Source organism: Diadema antillarum, unplaced genomic scaffold (assembly GCF_040938485.1).
Source record: "Diadema antillarum isolate AM-2024a unplaced genomic scaffold, OU_Dant_1.0 scf00000098, whole genome shotgun sequence".
NCBI classification, from domain to species: domain Eukaryota; kingdom Metazoa; phylum Echinodermata; class Echinoidea; order Diadematoida; family Diadematidae; genus Diadema; species Diadema antillarum.
Window position 1 is genome coordinate 2,850,333 of NW_027270987.1, and position 22,511 is coordinate 2,872,843.

Sequence of the window (22,511 nt, forward strand, 5' to 3'; positions counted from 1 at the left end):
ACCCTGCATCACAAAACAAACAAAAGTCGCCAGACATGGATTTTTAGTTAAGGACAGATTCTGAAAGAGCAGATTCTAAACTTTAAAATGATGTATATCTCAATTCAAATGGACTATCCTAACCTATCTAAATATTGGAAAGAAAGTGCACACTCTGGAAAAGTGTGAACCGAGAAAAGAGGCTCTGAAGTACATGGTCTACTGTATCTGTCTATCCAAGCGCTTAATCTTTACCAAACCGTGCAAGCTGTGAGATGAATGGGACAAAAGACAAGTGTAAACCACTGGAGCAACAACAATGAAGGGATTACCAGATTAAATTGAAATTGAGCATGCTCTATTAACACATTCTGTCCATGATTAATGCCAACTTTAGAAGCAGTAGCTTCGTCCCTTCAAAAGTTATCAGACATGAAAGTGAAGAGTGTGCAAAGGGTTATCAAGAAATAAAAAGGGGCCTCTAAGACATAAACTGATCTCACTACTCTACAAAAAAGGGTTGTGGAAAAACCTACTGAAAATGCACTTTCCCACTCATTTTATGATTACAGACTTAAGGATAATGTAGGAGGATAACTCTTTAAGAAAATATGAAAAACTAAATATTGACTTGGTTGACCCATTTCACCTTTTTTGAGTCCTCACATGAAATCAAAGGGTGTGACTTTTTTGTTCGTTTTGTGATGCACAGTCAACAAATTGCAAGAGGGAGAAAGTACATCACACAGCAGAGACACACAGCTAGAGCAGGAGATCTTCAAACTCAAGTAGGGGGCTATATTGTGAAAGTGGTCTGAAAGTGGGAGAATTCCCGCCAAAAGCACGAGTCAAGTTGGAGTCTTGAATTTGAGGAGGCAAAGCTTGCATTCATGCAGACTGGGAGCTGTGTGACAGGTCACACACTCAGTGACACAAATTGTGGTATGGAATGTCACTTTGCGATATTGTATGCAGTTGATATTCAGGAAACTCATTTCAGTGTCTGGACAGTCCATTTTGACTCTAAAAGGGATTAGAAATGCAATCCTGAAAGTGATTACCAGCAAGAAATTTTGCAGTGGGAAATCAGACTTTTTGTGCCAATGTGACATCATTCAACCCTTTTCAGTGTTTAGATTGAAAGGTTGTATGACATCTGCTCCTGTGACAGTTGCTCTCATGAAATATCTGCACGCTATAATAGCCAAACATAAATTCTACCCACAAATATAACCCTAACCCTAATCCTAATCCTCATATCAAACTAAACCTAAAACCCTATCACAACCCTAACCCTAACCCTAAGTCCTTGGAGAAAATAAGACCGGAGCAATTGTCGCAGGAGCAAATGCCGTGTCACCATATTGAAAATATCAGAAGGGCTAACATAATGACATTCCCTGCCAATAAGACCAGCATCAGGTTTGTGACTTCAAGACATGTCAAGAGGGCATTTCCTTAATAACGCAAACACATGTGTGACTGGTGACTCACATTATGCAAAAAAAAGAAAAAGAAAAAAAAAGTCCAAGCGAAAAGTTTGAGATTTATCTGTTACCCTGTCAGATAAGGTTTGACCTAAAACTGTAAGAGGTACAATGTCTATTCTTAATGTCCACAAACTTTTATAGCAGCAGTTCTTAGAACCACATGGGAATAAACTCAGAAAGAGTCTGAATATTTTACAGAGACCTTTTTTTTTGTGTGTGGCTGGGGGTTAAGCAATAGATGAAGGGTGGGGGAGGTAACATATAGAATGTCCTGACAAGATGGAGGGGTTTGGATTTGAAATATAAGTTAAAGTTGTAATTCTCGAAACAATAGGCTGTATGCATGGAAAGTAGCAATTGCTTGCAAGCAATTGATTCAAGCACAAGCACAAGCTTGTCAAGCAAAAGATTAAAGGACAAGTTCACCTTCATAAACATAAGGATTGAGAAAATGCAACAATATTAGTAGAACACATCAGTGAAAGTTTGAGGAAAATTGGACAATCGATGCAAAAGTTATGAATTTTTTTAAATTTTTGTGTTGGAACTGCTGGATGAGGAGACTACTACAGCTTGTGAGTCATATGCGTACAACAGTATAAAGAAAATGTAAAAGAAAATTCAACATATTTTCACTTTTTTTGCATAATAAAAGAGCACTTGACTTGCCTCTTTCTAAAGGCAGGGGGAATAATATTACCCATAACATTTGTCGGTAACGAGTCAGGGGAATGTGTACTTTTTTCAAAAGATGGAATTTTGTGAAATTCTCTTTATATTTTCCTTATATTGTTGTACGCATGTGACATTTAAGTTATTCATACACTGCAGTAGTCTTCTCATCCAGCGGGTACTGCACAAAAACTTCAAAAATTCATAACTTTTGAACGGATTGTCTGATTTTCCTCAAACTTTCAATGATGTGTTCTACTAATATTGCTACATTCTCTCAATCCTGATGTTTATGAAGGTGAACTTGTCCTTTAAAGGGACATTCCAGACGATTTTCATAATTTCACATCATGTAGTACATAAATCGACAACTCCATGTATAGATTTGTGGAATTTATTGTGGTTCTTGAGCAGAGAAACAATACTTTGAAAAACCTTAAACAAATTACACTGAACAAGGATGATGACATAGGAGGTTCACATATTTCAGAAATGTAGCAGTGTAATTTCATTACAATACCGCTTGCTTGCCAGTTCACCTGTGCATAATCTATGCATGCCTTCTTCTTTTGTTCTGCTTCCATGAGCCCCAACTCTTGCATTCTTATGGTGACTCTGCCATGTCATCATCCTTGTTCATTGCAGTTTGTTCTACAATTTTGAAAATATTCTTATTCTTCATCCCAATTATCACAAATTCTGAAACTCTGTCCTCAGTGTAACTAATTTATAGTTGTTCAAATGTAAAAATCTGAAAATCATCCGGAGGTCTCCTTTAAGCTCAAGCTATAGCTTAAATCCATATACATGCATAACCTTTTGCTTGACATTTCCAAACAAAAAAAAAAAAAAACCCAAAACAAAGAGATCCCAATAAAGAAGGGTCTCGCCTTTTATTAGGACCACTTTGTTTTATTTTGTTTCTTGATGGCTCAGCCATTTCAAACCAATTTTCATTAAATAAACTTGAATAATTTGAATTCCTCTTAGAATTTTATACTCTTTGATATTTCATACAGGTGTGTGACAAAGCTGATACTGGCTTTGTCGCTGACAAAACATGAGTATAGTCATGTTGCCCAGGTATGCAGTCCTTTTGGCTTGAAGTAGGTTCTCTTTTATAAACCTTTATGCTATTTGTCTTACTGCTGGGAGGAGAGAATAATTTGCTGCGCTCAGGTTCTTTTCCCCTCTATATCCCTTTATAAGAATGAAATACAACTTAGAAGTTGCTGACGATTAATTTCGGCACATTTTTACTGTAACTTTGTTTTGGCAATTCACTCTGGGAATTGTCCCAAACCATACAAAAGAAGTGGAATTGTGAAACACCACAGACTAGGCAGACAACAAAGCTTGTGTGAAGCTGAGGACATCTCAACATAGCTGTCCGACAAAAGAACTCTCACAATAAACCCTGCAGAAAGTGATCAACTGTAAACATGAACTGCGTTCTACTGTTTCATTCCTATGCTAATGTGGCTTAAAGACATAATTTACCATTTGCAGATGAAACAAAAACCCAGTATTAGTGCTTCAAAATAGTTCTAAAGTGTGAGTTAGGGATAGAAACAACCAATGTAAAAATTTGAACCAGTATAATCAATTAAAGTAATGTTGAATATACAAAATGTGAACAATAGTTATAATAAAAATGTTTCCAGACTAAACCATCTACAGATATGGTTTAATGAGAAAAATAGTGATATCTCCTTATATTTTAGGCTTTACTGCAGAAATTTTATATGGTACGTGTGGGATGTTTTGTGATACAACTGACCTACACATATGCATCAAAAGTGATATCTTGAACACTATTTAAAGGATATCTCTTCCCTAAAATTTAAATTTGAGAGGTATGAGAGCATGTCCTAAGAACTCTAGAGAAAATTCTATCCCATCACAAAAAATTTCCAAAACTGTGAAATATTAATTTTAATAAATCAGCATGAACTAGTGCGCACTGCAATAGTAGCCAGATCTGAAAATAGTAGCCGCGCATAGACCATCGGTGTGTGCACGTTTCCTTCGTTCGCCTCTGTCTGCACACAGCTATATCGAATACTGTCTATTGGTGTCGCCTCATCGAGCCATATGCATCTGCATTCATGAGTAGATGCTGCCGCGGCTGCCTGGTTAGTGGCCCAGTGCGGCACGGCGTGGCAGCACCAACCTAACTGCGTACGTGGACATTTGCGTGCATTTGCGTGTTTTGAGAGTATCGTAGTACACTGATCGTACAGAAAATTATCGAACTACGCCATCCAATGCAGTCGATAACGCCAGACGACTACTCTTAGATTAACCCTAATCAGGCTGGGCTTTTTTGGCTATGCTATATCTGGGGGGGTGGATTCCACCCCCCTTTAGATCTCGCCTATGGAACGCCGAAAATTGGCACACGCGACGCCCGCGACGTATACTATCAAAATGTATGGTTGCTTTCTCCGAAAAATTGTTCTTATATTTTATATTAATTAATTATTGTAATTTATGCATAAAATCAGTTTTGGGCTCTAAATAACTTATTAATGCTCTAATTAAGCTAATTTCTTTTTTAAAATGTTTCTTGTATCATTCTCCTGAGACATAGGATAAAAAAAAATCTGTATCGAAATTAATTTCTTATGTATTTGATTGTTTTTTTGAATTTCTTATGTATTTCCTTGTTTTTCGACCTTTTGTTTTTGTTTGTTTTTTGGCCAAAATTTGTCACAGACATTTTTCGAAGCTTTATTATGCTAAAATAAATTAATTTCGTCCATTCTAAGTCAAGATATGAATTTTTATGTGAATTAATTGAAAAAACACAATTTGCATTGGATTTGTACACAAAATCACGTTTTGGAGCAATTTTGGGGTTGACACCCTCCAAATTTTTTTCAAACGGGCGTCGCGTCAAAACGGTACGCGCGGGCGCAACAATTTTGGTCTCAAAAGTTGCGCGATACTTGAAAGAAAAAAGTCATGAAACATCGCGCTGGGAGCTTATCGCACTGCGAAGATATTGCGTGAAACGTCGAGGGGGGGGGGCAGATTCCGCCCCCCCCCCAGCCTGATTAGGGTTAAGGCGCATGTAATTTTTGGCATTTTAGAGATTGCTCTATGTCTCTTTAAGCACTATATCTCTGTATGTGAGTAACGTTGCACTCTTATATTTTATAGGGATATTACCAGTACAATAACCTACAATGTCAGAAAACTAAATTTCTGTGTACAGATACGCTTTAAATCACTGCTCCAAAGGCAAACAGGACCTTAAATGATGGTGAGTGTTGAGTAATTCTGTCAGTGACAAAGCCAGTGTCAGCTTTGTCTCAAGGTGGTTTCTAATCTCAAAAAAAGTTACAATCTGAATCACCATCTCAACCAAAACTATATACCACCCCTTAAGCTAAAAAAAAAATAATTGTTTGATTCTACCAGTACACTTTTGTTTCTGTATCTATAGCTGTCCTTCATTGTATCCCAAACATTTCTACCTTCTTCTTCTCCCCTTCACCTATTCCACCCTCTTTATTCCCTTTTTCCCTTCTGACTTAACCCTTTTCTAAGACATTTTGCAACTTTATTAACATCTCTGCACTGAAGAGCTTGCAGCATGGAATTAGGTAAAGAATGAACATATTATGACAAGTTGCATTATGGGACTACAAAAGTTTGAGAGTTTCTTCCTGCACCATCCACAAAAACTAGGCAGGGCAAATTATCGCAAGAATTAAAAAAAAAAAATCCTGCCTGACTGATATTCACATCGCTGTGCATATCGTGACATTTATCATTTGTGTGTGTGTGTGTGTGTGTGTATGTGTGTTCACAGTTGCAAAAATTGATTTTCAAAAACCATTAGTTATCAGGTGTGTGAATGCGGCTAGTTTCTTACTCCATTACACTGTCACACTACACTGTGACTCTCTCTGAATAAATCGTGTCATCGTAATTTTATCCCGTGTGTCGCTTCATTGGACATTGTCTCCTGGTTCAAAAGACACAAAGGTTATTTCAAGCACCAGTCTCCATATCACCTGTGACAGCAAATTTTTGCCAGAACCGTTTCACGTCCACTGACAGCACCACTGACAACATACTTCACTCAATCACCATAAGAAAATTGAACATGGCCAGCCAACTAGCACAAACATTTGCATGTACGATCCAAAAATATCATCTTTGTAAGTTATTTTTCTATACGAACCAATCAAAGAGTTGACAATGCATGTATCTATCATCTCATTTAATGAATTTGCTGACCTTTTATCTTTTACACCACATTACTAACAAGTTGTTAATAGAACTTTGATGAATGCCCCAGTAATTTTTCCAATGGGGAATGTAACATTTATACAAAATGTAATTTTGTGTGCAAAGAATTTTTTGGAAGAGTTGATAGCTAGTCATGTCATTGCCCACTTTGTGAATTCCATTGTGAGCAATTTGACACTTTGTGAACACAAACAAAATTTTCAAGTTCCATGTTATTGTTTTAACCAACTTTACATCAACTTTCACTGTCCTACTTGTTAGATTTTACTCTGTTGACAGAAGTTAAGCTGTACTTGGACTGCGGTTCCTCTTTAATTGGCACTAAAATAATGACGGGAAACTGATGTAACATACACGTACCTCTTGGATGCCGCTGTTGTACGAGTGCTGTTCCATCACCTGCAGGACCTGCGCGTGGGCATGGTACTGTTCCAGCGTGACTGCCGCTGCCTCTGCAGGAATTTCAGTCGACAAAGAGGCGAAATCCATTGAGAGTGAATCGTGCATATACATTTTATATCAGAAAGAGTGGTTAAGCGGTCAAATGAGCGGGCATTAAAGAAGAGACCTCATTGCAGAGATGCCCAGCAACCCGTTTCCATGCGGGAATGATCGAAGCACAGCCAGAACACGAATCACAATGAACAGTTTCCACAGTTGAACACTTTTACTGTCATGGTAATATAGTGAGACATATTGGTCAGTCGTATGATGGAAAAACAACAATCACAGACTGTAGAAATACTAGTATACAATAGAGTGTCACCATTGCAGTACATCAATGGGCTAGCCACGCATGACATAATCTGTCCGCATGACAAACTTCTTGTGTTCTCTCTGATGTCACTGGGCCAGTATCAAATCCTCAAGTTGGTTCCAGCTTGCCTGCAATACTGCCAGTCAGTGAAATGCCATCTGCATGATTTCTGGTGTTCTGGCTTCTTTCTTTCGCTCTTCTTTTTTTTTGTACCAGTGGTCGCGGGCTTACTGGATCAGCAGCTACTGGTGGTTAACAGCTTCTCTCCCCATCCGCAGACAAGTTTTCCACATACAATCTGAGCAGAGGAAACAGGAAGGATATTGTTGTTCCCTTCCAACATCCCCCCCCCCAAAAAAAAAAAACTTTTCCTGGAGAGATAAACTTTGACTGTTTATACACGGCATTCCAGAAATCAAGGAGGAGCATGCAAAGAGACATAAACTCCACTGCGTCTCATTCTCCACCAAGTCAGTGGTTCCGACCGACCACGGAAGAGTCGTCTGCAGGTGTGATATTGCAACGTTTATTCCCCATTAATCAAAATGTGGCCTAGCCAGCAGCTGGAGTTATTCCCATGTTCTCGAGCAGGCTTCCTATCTGATCAAGGACCTATTACAACGTAGGTCCAAGATCTGGCCGAATCTGCTCTCTGGAATAGCATGCGCAGCCCTGAGTTGGGTAGGAATTAAGAATCCACATGGTCAACATACTTCTCCATGCTTCCTTCTTCCCCCTCTCCTTCTCCCCCCTTTTCCTCTCTCTTGTCAAGATCACTGATGCCCATGAGTGCCGAAATATTTCATTGATGCCTGCCACATAGCAGCGTCAGAATACTTCCCACACAGAAACTGAACGGCTCAATTGATCTCCTAGAGGAAATTCAATGCTTGGTACACTGCATCTGCAACATAGTGAAAAGGAGGATTAGTTTCTCTGAAGGGCATAGGTTAAGCCTTAAAGGTTCCAGTAACGACAGTGTCATACATTGTAAGAAGTGCTACGCATATAACCCATCAACAATAAACAACACCCCATGGCTCATGTTTAACGTCCTTTACTCGGCTCTCCTCAAAATGACGACCTTCTTTTTTTCAATGTTTTTCAACCCTCACTGCTCACATAACCTTCATTCTTTCTGAAAACAGAAAATTACATTTAAGTTACTTGTACACCTCTTGCTATATAGGTTCACATAATCAATGTGATCAGCTCAGTCTTTCTTTTTTGTCGCTACCATCTGTATTATGGATGTAGATTACCAAAGCAGTAAGATATGGAGCGAGAGCACAATGCAGCATTCCTTTGTGCTTCTTTTTTCTTTTTTGACAGGAAAAACTATAATTACTATCATTCCCTAGCACTAGTGACAATTTAAGGCATGATACGATGTGCATAACCTTCTTCTTCTTCTTCTTCTTTTTTTTTTGGGGGGGGGGGGGTGGTGAATAATTGGCAATTCAAAAGGTACTCTTTTGGAACTAAATGGAAGGCAACAGGGCCTGACACATGACGTGCAAGGTCTATCAATAACAGCAGCCAGGTTTATTAATGGCAGCGTGCATGTGTGCTACAAATTGTATATCGATAGCTTAAAAAGGCTCCTGATGCATTTCATTCAAGATAGCTTAATCTATGCATTATTTACCATCCTCTTCCTGCAAATATTTGCACTACATACATTACCTTTTAAAGTTCTATTTTTATTTTTCAATCACAAACCCTTGTTCAGTGTACAAATACACTCAGATACACTGTACATGAAAGCGGCACGGTTGTGTATTTTGAATGAATTAGGGGATTTAAATAATAATAATAATAATAAACCATTTTTATAGAGCGCAAATTTCATTCAAGTCTCTAGGCGCTTTCAGAAATGAGAAAAGACAGATACATGTGTAAGAACACACAAAAACAAAAGAAGAAAATTACATATCAACCTAAAACACATCATTAATCAATTTACAGAACAATGACAGTTACTTTACAAATAAATAAGACTTCACTTAAGATTTGAACTAAACTCACAAAAGAATTCAGCAATCACATTTTTGAAAAGCTTTTCTAAAATTTGTTTGGAGTTGTGGAACAGTTAGGACACTGCAAAAAGCCTCGTAAATGTGGAATCAAGTGAAACTTGACTGAATAATAGTTTCTGACCATGGATGGGCCAAGCATGAAAATGACAGAGAGTTTGGAAGCTTGGGCGAATTGTGATTCAAGTTTGTTCATAAACTGACTTAAATCAATTATGAAACATGCTTTCAAACATGGTGACGAGCAGGTTTCATTGAGATGTGAATCCCCTCCAAGTCACTACCTTGGCTCCCACATTTCTCTTCCTGACAAAAAAAGTTGGTAACAAGATGGGGTTTACATGTATAACAGAGTTACTTTTGCAGCATCTCATCAATTTATAGCATTCCAGTCCTATAAGCATTCCCACACGTGTATAAATCAAACTGAAAGCACATAAATAATGGTGGCATGGGAATAAACAGTTCCGACATATCAACTCCAAACATCACTCACGAACAAGAGTTCAGAGTTCAAATGTCATCTGTCTGCAGTGATGTATGGCCTTTGGGCCAGAATTCCAATGAGTGGGAAGTGGATAGAGTGGGGTGAATACAGGAGCAGAGAGGACTGATCTGACATTAATCATTCCTCACGGCTGTGGGGGGGGGGGGGGGGGGGAGGGGGGTGGATTCAAGCAGGTATCTTGAAAACTGAAAGACAAGATGTACAGTCAGAGAAATGGGAGACAACTGCAGAGACAAACATTGCAGATGTTTGGCTAAATTATGATAATATTAGGACACTTCCGCTACACAACACGAAAACCAAGAGGACACAGAAGCAATCAGCTGTGATGGTTCCCACACTGGACTCCCATCCCCATTTCTAAACAGTTCATTTTTCTGTATGGATGGAGCTGTAGTAACAAGATCGCTGATTGGCTGGCTGCTCCATCATGCCCAACATCAGGACCTATTTCGGCTGAGAACTATACTCATTTTCACCCGGACAGGATTTTTTTTTTTTTTTTTTCATTTGAGCACACCCAGAAACAAATTTTGCACATGGCACGCTCAAGTAGTGGCCGCGCCGTGCTTGCGAAAGCTCCCTATTGGCATCTGGACAACAGGAAACAGCATTGGCAAGGAAAAACTTCTGAACTGCAATCAAGTCTGTACCTGATGAATTTACCATGGCATTTTTCAGAAATCAGAAAAAAGTCTTATTGATCCCCTCCCCTCACATGCTTCATACAAAAAATGACAGCAACTTTATACTTCTAGACAAAAGGAAATAGCTATGCCACAAGGGAAACTTGAATTGCCATCAAGGCTGTAGCAATGAATTTGCCACGGCATGCAAGCATTAAAATAAAGGATAGCGGGAGAAAAATGACAGCTATTTTTAAGCAGTCCATTTCAGCCGTCCATCTATAGAGAACCTACTTGTTAAGCAATTTAAACCTTCTCACTGGTAAATGTTTCAAGTTTATTTCAAGAACTTTTCAACACTATGTCACCTGTACTTTCCATCTTGACTTTGGTGTAGTACTTAACATTGTATACATGGTACATGATTGTATTTTTGAAAATTTAGTGAGCACACTGATACAATTTCCGAAATGAAGAAGTTAAATAGTTAAAATAGTTGAAATACTGTCATCCATACCACAATTACTCTGTCCAAGAAAGGATATCACTAATTATTCTAATGAAGAGGGATCATATTAACTTCATATTCTGTCATTGTGCATCTAATTGCTTGCAAATATAACCACATGAAAAATTGCCTTACCAGTACAATTCACCATGGCCCCATTCCATAAAAAGTTGATATGATAGCAACTTTTGCTGGAATGGCAATTGTCATAGTAATGACAAGAATCCAGCTTCCTTCTTGAAATATACACCACAGTATGGTATACAACAATACATGTACAATAGTGTATCTGGGCTAACCCTTTAAGGGCCAAAGACTTTGGATAGTGTGCACAATGCTCTGTTATTGTTTGCTTTTTCTGCAATAATCAGCACTCAGAGCACACAAAGGGTTAGACAGAAGAGAATTCCAATAAATTGCTTCTGAAGGAAACCCGTTATTACTCAAACGATGTGATAATGCCAAGATGAGCTAATTAACTCATTACCAACAGGATCTGGTAGGTTCTATGAGAAGAGTTTGGTGATTTAAGATTCTTGTGGGAATGCGTTAAATGTTTACCAATGATACTGCAATTGTAGACTAGAAATGTCGCTATGGCGACTGATGCCTCCGCCATAATGCATGATTCTCCCAATAGGCGTATAGTACAATGTCTTCACAATGTGTGATCCATGACAGTTTCACATAACTGGCAAAATACTGAAATGACAGGTCTGTTAGAAATGTCTTGAACTGGGTTTGCTATAATTTTCTAAGAGTGCAGGTACACATATTTGGGGAATTGAGAATTTTTACTTGAATTCTGACGGACCTTTTTATAAGTTTATGCATTGAGTAATTTCCAAGGTATGAAGAAAGAGTGTAATGACGGTACAAAATAGATTTGTTTTGTATATATATATACATATATATATATATATATTTTTTTTTTTTTGGGGGGGGGGGGGGCATTGAAACCTGGCCTTTGACCCTTAACCTCTGACCTTTGACATTCTGGCTGGAAATTTCCTCGAGAATCTCCATTAGGTAATGCATGTATTAAGTTTTGAAACTAATAATGCAAGCATTGCATATACTAGTATATGAGGGAAATAGTAAAATTTTGAGGAGTTGACCTTGACCTTTGACCCCTGACTATTGACTCATGACCCCTAAATTCCCTAGATAATCCTTGCCAGTCAGTACATGCTATGTACCAAGTTCCATGAAGATACATTGAACCATTTGCAAGAAAAGTGATATTGCAACATTTTCACCTCACCTTTGACCTTTTGACCTCTGACCTTACGACATGAAACTCTCTCTGGAGAATCTTTACGCAGTAGTACATGTCCACACCAAGTTTCAAGAAAATACCTTTTGGGCATTGCATATATATGGGGGAAATTGCAACATTTGTAGCATTTGACCTTGACCTTTTGACCTTTGGCCTCTTGCCAATGTCACTCAAATCTACTCAACTAATTTTCCCATCATGCATCATCCTTGGACCAAGTTTGGTGAAAGCTGCTTCATCCAGTTTTGAGTTATCACGTAAACAGATAAATTTTAGGATTTGACCTTGATCTTTGACCTTTGACCTCTGTCCGATTTCACTGAAAAACTACTCAAGTAATTGTCCTATCATACATCATCCTCTAACAAAGTTTGGTGAAATTTGCTCGATCCAGTCTTGAGTTATCGCGTAAACGGATACAATTTCATGATTTGACCTTGACCTCTGACCTTTGACCTTTAGCCGATTTCACCCAAAATCTAATCAAATAATTGCCCCATCACACTTTATACTTGGACCAAGTTTGGTAAAATTTCAGTAAATATTACTCAAGTTATCGCGTAAACGAAAGCGGACGGACGTATGGACGTACGGACGTACGGACGTACGGACGTACAGACGTACGTACGGACGGACGGACAACCCGAAAACATAATGCCTCCGGCACCACTTCGTGGCGGAGGCATAAAAATACTGAGGAAGTGCACTTGCTGGAAGGGATATATCACACCATATCGGTGATAATTTGCATACCTTCTAGGAGAATTGTCCCCCCCTCAAAAAACAACAAAAACAAGCAACAACAACAACAACAACAACAAATGATCCATGTCTTTCTCTACATATGTATTAGTTGTTGTTGTTGCTGCTGCAGCTGCTGCTACTGCTGCTGCTGTTGTTATTGCTGTTGTTGTCAGATAACTACAGGCAGGTCACTCGAACTGTTCCAACCTTGGGGACAAGGTGATCACTCTGAGTCCGCACTGTAGTTTTACACAACTGAACACTAGAGGGGGTATGTGCAATATGCAAGATTAAATGTCGCATTACCACAGCCAAGGAGGTGTCTCAGTTGCCACTTTCATGGAATTAGACAGTCTTCACACCTTTCTCATCTTCATGAGATGTTTATAGCCAGCTACATGATCAAAAATGGGTAAAACTCATGCATAGAATATCAGGCAGGTCTTGATTACAAGGGAGGAAAACACATTTATTTTCTAATGATATCTCTTTCATTTCATTTCAATTAATTTCATTTCATGCACTTTGCTATTTATTCATTCATTTTGTAGTCTACATTACATTTATTCATTTATTTAGTAAGTCATTCATTCATTTGTAGATACTAAGAAAATGTAGGTTTTGTGACTGATAAGTTTTAAAAGCATCTATACTAAAAAAATAGTAATTTTTGTTTTAAAAAACAAACATAAGATGTTCATAAATATGCTATAAGAGGGTTTGGGGTATTTTATCTAGTCTGAAGAAGAAGCATTTTCTGTTATTACAGGCAGCAACTTGTCATCATCTACACAGGGTGTATGATATTGCAAGGGTAAATACCATGGTTGATATTGGTTCATACGTTCAACCAAAAATGAAATGAGGTTCATCATTCTGAAACGCACAAAATCAACATACCATAATGTTCATTAATCCAAACATTGTGGTGTTATTCTGAGGGTTGGTTAGTCTGAAAATGAAATACAGTTTGTTCTTCCAAATGTCTGTTAATCCAAAAAATGAAATAAGGTTTATCATTCTGAATGTTCCACAGTCAGAAAATGAAATATGGTTCATTAATCAAGAAAAAAAAATGCATACTAATGAACCAGAGTACTATGAGTAGTAAACCTTGCCAATAATGAACCTTCTGAATAACGAACTGTGATATAACCTACACAATGTGTGACAAAATGAACTCTTGTTAATGATATGTACGATTTGTCTCTGGAATAGAAGAAAAAAAAAAGTTGAAAAAATATATGCTTATCAAAAGAAGGATCACAATCAACAGCCCTATACAATGACAATGAAAGTTTTTTTTTTTTTTTTTTTTTTTTTTTTTTTTTGGTAACAGAATTCAGTGTATGTACCAAAATGAACAACAGTACTTTAAGGCCTGTATCTAATGGCCTGGCATTGTTACAAACGTATCATAACACGTGCCCTTGTGGCATATTGTTGTAAAGTAATGCATCAATAACCCGCAATGTCACATGGGACGTTGTGTGTTGGGAGATACACTGAACAAAGTTTGCCATTTATAACTCTGCAAATAGAAGAGATAATTGTGCTGTGGGTGTATATTCCCCTGCACTTTAGCCCTTCAGAACAGGACTTACATCACTACCATTGCTGAAGTCACGCAACTTTGAGTAGAGGTACAGTACACTGTATCTGCTGAATCATAGTGTTCTGTGCAAAAAATATTCAGAAATATCACTACGAAAATCAAACATGTTGATTTTTTTTTTAATGTCACATCCATGGACATTATATTCATTTACTACATTTAAGACTGAAGCTGGAAATCAAAATGAAGTACTATGATGAATGAGTAGAATGTTTTTTTCTACCACTAAGCAAAACTGCACGAGTATATTTTTGTCTTTGCCCCAGATTTTCAAACAGAGTTTCAACATTAGATCTGTCCCAATGATCTACACACACAAAAAAAGTGTCTGGATATCTTGTTGGCTGATCACTTGGAATAAAAAAAAGAAGAAGAAAAAAAAAAGTAAAATTAATCTATTCCTGCAATAAAAACAACTTGATACAAGAATTAATTAATTTGAATGCTTGTAAATATTGTAGTACCCCATGTTACATGTATATCAGGGATAAGACCCAGCACTGGCTGTCAGACAAAAGTTTGGTAATCTAGTATTGTAGATATGACCCCTGTCCGCTAATCAGGAGATTGTTGGTTCGATTCCAACCAAAGTATATCGTATGCCCATTATCTTTTATTGTGGCTGCTTTAAAAACAATGAAAAATCAATGCTTACCTATTTTATGTCAATGAAAGGCAATTGAAATCAGTTGCATTTAGACGAAAACTTACCACTTTTAGCCAGAATGGCAAGCTCCACACACACTTCCTTGAGTCTCTCAGGGTCGAACTGCTCCTTGAGAAGAAGTAGAGTGTCCAGAGTGCGGCGGCGAATCCGCTCATCATCCGGGGTAGGGGGCGGAGATTGCGAGTCCGCCCTGATGATGCGGATGGGAAGTGCCATCTCGCCCTGGGGTAGAGGTACGGGGTCGATTGATTTGAGAACTGATATGGTCACTTGGTTACTTTAAACTTTGCTCGCTTGAGGTTGGATCACTAATGCCAGGACTGCCACATCCCTGCCGGAATTCTCCATGGTGTCCACGGCTTGATGAATCTATCAAATTGTGATAAAAATGAGGTTACTGTAAAAACCATAAACATTCATGGCAAAAAACCCTTGCAAATTGGAGCTCACGATCTTTTTCCACAGCATGAAACTTTCGCAAATTGCCACTGGCATTCAGTGCACTCTGTTGACAAACACTTACGGATGCATTTTACTTTCGTGAATCTTGGCTCCATGTGAAATTTGTCAAAGTGTCATACACACACACACACACACACACACACAAAATTTGGTTTTAAAGAATTCATTCAATATCATCTCATATTCCTGTTCTCTGCAAAGCATGAATAACAAGGCATTAAATCTCACTCAGTACTCAAAGTCTATTGATTTTTAAAATCCGTTGAAAAAACATACAATACATGTTCTGTACATAACCTCATGTGAATACATGTTCTCTAGCTGCTCAATAACAGCAATATACCACTGTGCAACATTCTTTTCTTCTAATTTCACGTAGTTACACAAACATCAAAATGTGTCTATTGAGCAATGAAGGATAAACAAAGTGTGTACGACTTAGGATTAAAAGTTTTCATTCGGGATTTTTTTTTATATATCCTTGCACAAACAATTCTCATAATGCAACAAACATTAACATTTGTACATCTACTATAAATGAACTCACATTTACTTTCTCTTGGGGATAGATATATCACACATACTTATATACCAGAGCTTGAACATCACTATCAAATTTAAAAAATAAACATAAAAAGTATGCATACACATAAATCAATGAGGATGAGTAACGCACTGTAGCTGTGTACTGTAAAAGTGGAAATTTTCGCGGTGTTGAAGTTTTCACGCAACCAGAAGCCAGCGCGAAAATAAAAGCACGCGGATATTTTTGCTTGCCGTATGTTCGTGTACTTGGTGTCTTGATTCCGCGGAAATAAAAACACGCGAAACTCTTCTCACCCGGCAAAGCGCGAAAAATTAGTCGCGCAAAAATATCCACTTTTACAGTAACCCATTTGGTACTTTTTTTGGATTGCATGGAAAGAGGAATATTATGAATGGGAAATCCCTGACAGGGACATTCTTATCTGGTGTAATACCATGCAAATATGATAAAGTCTTTTGTGTGCATACTTCCAGCTAAAGTCCATTTATGACTTTAAGATATAACTACATACCTCTCCACATCAGTCAATATTTATCCTTATGTCACGAAAATCTGCTAGATTCAACAAGTGGCATGAGACCATGCAATAAAAAAAATATGGTCCTGTGCTATTTGTTCTTTCCCTGTGGCACCTGCTATTTACACTATTCACACTTGGAGAAATATTGCACAAAGGAGTCTTAACTCTTTATGTGCCACATTTGCACGTCCGACTCAGTCGACAGAGTGTCAAATTCACATATTCTGCTCAAACACACAAACCGCCCAAACTGATTGATAAATAGCTTAAATGCCACAGCACAATGCAAGCATTTCTCGTGATTCTGTTCTTGATTTGATTCGATTTGATTTGATTTTTGATTTCTCACATGTAGCTTCATTTTCAGTGGGGATTGACTAGCAAGGAGTGTTCCCTACTGGATTTGTGTGTAAATTCTAAGTTTCTGTCACTGTTTTGTGTGCAAAAGTCACAGCTTTACAGTAATGTAGCTACTGGTCACTTGAAAGAAAAACAAACATACATGTAGATTAGTCATATTACATCACAGCAAAGCTTGATATTTCCTCCACATCTTTGCTCACTACATGTCCAGCTTAACAAGAAATCTAAAAGTTACATAGATTTGAAAGCAAAATGTTTTCCCAAAGCATGACTATGTTGGTGTCTCAGAATAATGTGGCACACAGGGGATTTCCACTGTGGCATACAAAGAGTTAAACACTCAGTCTTTCATGCTCTACACCATATTTCAAAGTGAATGGCAAGTAATAGGATTCTTGTTTTAAAAGACAGTATCTCTCTGCTCTGGTGAGAGTGAATCAATGTTTCATGAACCTCATCATATGAGCCTCATCATATCAATGGTATACAAATGATGCACAGGATAGAGTGCGTTAGTGTAGGCGTAGTGCACTCGAGGGTATTTACAATTGTGAAACATGCACGAGGCGAAGCCGAGTGCATGTTGCACTACATTGTAAATACCCGAGAGTGAGCTACGCCCACACTAATGCCACGAAATAATCCTGTGCATCATTTGTTTTATAAAATGGGTCGAAAATTCGAAAACTAACATCATTTTTCAGCGTTTTTCACGTACCTTTGTGGGTCAAGACGTCCGAAGATGTTCGTCCCAAACTTTTACGCACGTCGCACTCGCGGAAGTCCCGCACATACAGTATAAGTATAATGGGGGGTTGGGTTCTCTAATTTCCGGACACCCGCATGAAAACTTACTTATTTTACATAGAATATGCACCCTTTACCTTAAAGACTTGATATAGACTCCTCATATAGGCCTACTAGACAACATACTCTGAAAACGGCGTGAGAATTAACCTGCTAAATCGTTGGATTTGCTCTTCAAAGTGACTCCATGTACGCGTCCGGTCCCATAACGCTTGGTCTACTGTACTGTACAAAGTGTACGTATACGTACGTACGCCACAGAGTTAACATGCACAAGGGAAGACAGGCCGGCCGGCCGGCAGCCCGAACTAGAAGTTGTTTACAGGATTGACAGCGCGTACGCGTATGCATGCAATTCATCAAAGGAGCCGCCGCGCGCACAGACGATCGGCAATCTACCATAGGATTACAGGCAGTGCAGTTGTACTGAAGTAAAGGAAGGAGGTGTGTCTCATTTCAGCGCTTCCTATTGGCTACATTCTTGAACCCATTTTATAATCTCTTATAATATACAGCTACGAGTTATGATTGCACAAAATACTGCAATTGGAAATATATGAACATCACATTATGATGACATACAATTGCTGGCAGAACCAATTAATGTTCTCAACACAGATTGTTTTACTGTGCATGGAAACTAGTTAAATCTACTGTCCTAAACACTCATTTAAAGAAAGTTACTAATTTTGCCTAGGATCAGTGACACAAGAAACAGTTTTCATTAAAAACAAGTACATTGTATAAGAAATAAACATTTTTATTGCAATACTCTGTCATAAAGTAAAGAGGTACAAACTGTATGACAAAGTTAGGCTTAATTTGATTGTAGGTCATTGTATGAAACTAAATGTGAGGTCATATTGAAAACTTCGACAGCAGCAGCATCATGTAACTTGTATGTACCATGAAATTAAAATGGCAAGCCATCAATCACATTTATGCACCATCAAAATATCTTGCAAGACCTCTGATGATATTAAAAAGATGGGGTTCAGAAAAGGATTAGGCCTATATGAAATATGGAAAACACAGAATGTTGTGACAATTCATCGCAGCATGTTTGGAAAAGGCCTTTCCCTAAACTTTTGGCATCGAATAACTTTAGAAGCTGTCATTGTACACAATTCAAGTAAATAACAACAGATCATGTAATATTATATTATACACAAATTTAACAATTTTGTTCCTCTGTGTCATCATACAGTGAGGGGATTTGGAGAATAAATAAGGATGAAAAACATGTGCTCACATGCTAAATATCTATACCACTTGAAAGCACATTCTTAATTCCATATCATCCACACACACACGTATACAAAATATATTCACACACATACATACAACTTTGTACATGATTCACAGTATGGTCTGTTTGTTTGTTTTTTTGTTTGTATTTTGATCAGTTGTACATTACAGTGAGCAATGGCCACTAATCAAGGATTGGAATTGCAATCATGACTACCCCAAGGTGACCTGGGATGGCTGCCTCTTGGAAGTGCTTTTTCGGGACCACAATCAAAACTAGAAAAGCACTCTGGGAGAGCACAGACCGTCCGGCAAAGTCAGCAACTCTTTTCCACCCATACACGCATGCAATTTCCCAAAAGAAGCCTTTTGTTTACGTCATCAGCTTCCAGCTGCATAGCCTCTTGCCCGATTAGAGTACGCGCTTTAGTGCGCGTATGCAAATCTCCAGTACGTGCTGCTAGAAGGATTGTCCTTACAAGCCATAAGATAAAAAAATCCTTCAAAAATCCACAAAAATTCCCAAATCACTATCAAACTTGAATCATTTGTTCCTTATATTTCCTGCAAGTTTCATTCAAATCTCTTCACAACTTTTGGAGTTATTTTGCAAACAAACAAACCAACCCCTCCTTCCTTGGCAGAGGTAATGAAGAAGGGCAAAAGGCTATGGGTCAGTTTTTTACAGTGATCACTTAACCTTGTCCTTCCTTGGCAGAGGTAATGAAGAAGGGCAAAAGGCTTTGGGTCAGTTTTCTCCAGTGATCACTTAACCTCCTCCTTCCTTGGCAGAGGTAATGAAGAAGGACAAAAGGCTATGGGTCAGTTTTCTCAATTTTTGGTAATCAGGCAGGTTCCAAATGTGCACAGCCTTGCCCTCCCACTCCTCCCTTTCATTACAGAGCAGTCTACAAACCAGGCACATATGGAGTTTAGCATATCTCAAAATGTGATATGGGAAACTAAGCAAGTTGTGTACACTGATGCTAAAGGCATCACTTGTTTTATGGTGACTACATGCTGAAAAAAAAAGACGACAAACACACACACACACACACACACACACACAAAAAAAAAATCACCATGCTTATCACCATCAATTTCCTGGCAAAGATGACAGCAAATTATGTAGGTCAATTTGAACAGATGGAAGAGTAATCACTTCCATACACTGTGCACAGAGCTCTTTATTCTCTGCCATTTGTTGTACCAAGTCAGGAAAATTCGGAAGGAAACTGCTTCATTTAAACTGTGACAGCACGATCTGTATTCTCAACTTCCTCCTTCTTACATCCTAAATCAATCATTTTACACTTTATCTTTATTCTAGTTTACACCTTGTAAATGTCTTTGGGGAAAAATACATTTCATTTTCAATTCATTGATTGATTGTAATGAATACAAATGTTTAAATCAATTTCTACATAATTATAGAAGCATTGGCTGCACTAGTTGCTCACAGGACTTGCAGTTCACACAAGCTAAAATAGTGAGAGAAACCATCTGTCTCATTAGGTAGTTGCTGGTGGTGTACACCAAAATCTTGTAACTTTATCAATTGTGCTGAATTTACCAACTCTAAGTGTAGATGATACAAATTTGTATGCAGTATGCAAAGATAATGCATCCTGTACTTGTAATTTATATGTACATTGTAGGCCTACATTGTATGTTGTGCTCTGCCAAACATGTACACAAAATTTCCACAAGTAACAAGCTGTTTACAGCGAGGGCAGTATCCTTTTGTTGTAGTGGGTCACATGCACTGTATGATATTAATCATAATATTGGTATTTCTGGTTGGACAGCCCTTCTGTACTAGTACAAGCCCAACCAGACGCTGTGCGAACACTTGTGTACAGCGACAGGGCTATGTATAGTTAGGACAGCTCCAGCTTCAGCCCGTTTCTTCATTCAAGATGTTACCCAGCCTGAAATGTATGACATGACCTGTTCAGATGAAATTTTACAGAGCTTGCCTGTGAACCTTCTACTTGAAAATTGAATATAATGGCAATAATTTCCTTCAATTGTCATCCAATTTTTGATGTGAGGGCTCGTCTCAAACTAGCACCATTCAATATGGATTATGATAAATCCAGCACACAACAGCCACCATAATTGCACAACATCATTGTATTGACGCTAGATGTTTAGTCTAGCAATAGTCACTCATCAAAAGCTTAATCTTCAACAAATTATTGACAACTGAATACAGTCAGAGATCTAATCATCTAGATCTAGAATAGATCAATTCCTGACCTCAGTCCAACTAGAAAGCTACTGGAATATTATCAACATGTCAAATCTAACGTTAAATGTGTGCATTTACGTTAAATATGGATTTCTTAAAACGCACACATGGCTTGTAATGTTGTATTTTGAACTCTGCAGCCTTGACTGACACTAATTCCGCGAAAAACTTCTCATTTATAATAATGACATTTGCTGGGTCAGTTAAGAAGCGAAAAACTAACCCAGCAAATGTCATTATTATAAATGAGAAGTTTTTCGCGGAATTAGACATACTTGTCGGTCAATGCTAAGCCAAGCTTGGCAAGCATTTTATCACGTTGTAGTGCACTCTCTGCTGCGGAGTACTTGTATCGTACGGAACACCACAGAGCTGCAGCTGCCAGTAGTGAGGCGGGGTAGCTCCTCGGCGAGCAGGGAGAGGCCCACCGGGGGTTAACGGCTGCGGGATGTGGTGGCAGTGGATGATGCTCTCTCTCTCGCTTGACAGATCGAACGATCGAAAAAAAGCAATGCAGATTCACTCAAACCAAGACACAGCCCGTTAGTATCTGATAGGCACAACAAACGTGAGGGAACAAAAATGACTGAACATACCTGTAAAGAATTTCGACTCCCGCCGAAGATACTTCACCGCGAGACGACCTATCGTACACAGAGAGAATCCACCTGTGTTATATAACACGGCATCATCATATGACTCGCGTACTAAACTGTAGCAGTACTAGGGCGTGCAAAACACCTGTTTGTTTGTGTGTGTACACTGTATGCGTTCTCGTCATTCTCGTGAACTTGGGCGCGCATTGACGTACACAAGGTCCATTCGAGAAGTCTTCCCAGCGACCTGTCTGGTCTGCTTTAGGAAGAAAATAATGTCTCATTGCATAATGACCAGCCACTCTCTTTATAAACGTAATTGTACTTTTCGCCGTCCCTAATAAAAGGTGATACATATCATAACATACATGTAGATAAAACTGAATCAACATTTCTCTACTGGGCAGGTCCGGGCATTAATTTGAAGAACTCTACGAGTATTTGAATATTCATACCACATCAGTTTTTAACTGTAGGCATATGCCTATAAAACATTAAATATAATATGTTGGAATTATGCGGAAATTGGAACACTCTTTTTCCATCGTTATGATTACTTCTTTTTCATTA

General features: G+C 38.3%; 1 protein-coding gene across 1 annotated transcript in view; it reads right to left on the reverse strand.

Moving 5' to 3' along the window:
* LOC139718663 (leucine-rich repeat serine/threonine-protein kinase 2-like) overlaps positions 1–22,093 on the reverse strand; it is a 156,405-nt gene extending 134,312 nt beyond the window's left edge. Inside the window, exons 1-3 of the mRNA XM_071630121.1 lie at positions 21,942–22,093; positions 15,189–15,513; positions 6,765–6,856 (exon numbers count right to left, since the gene is read on the reverse strand). Coding sequence (XP_071486222.1) covers positions 6,765–6,856; positions 15,189–15,360 — 264 coding nt within the window. The 5' untranslated portion in view covers positions 15,361–15,513; positions 21,942–22,093. The remainder of the gene's footprint in view (positions 1–6,764; positions 6,857–15,188; positions 15,514–21,941) is intronic.
* Between the last annotated feature and the right edge of the window lie 418 nt (positions 22,094–22,511).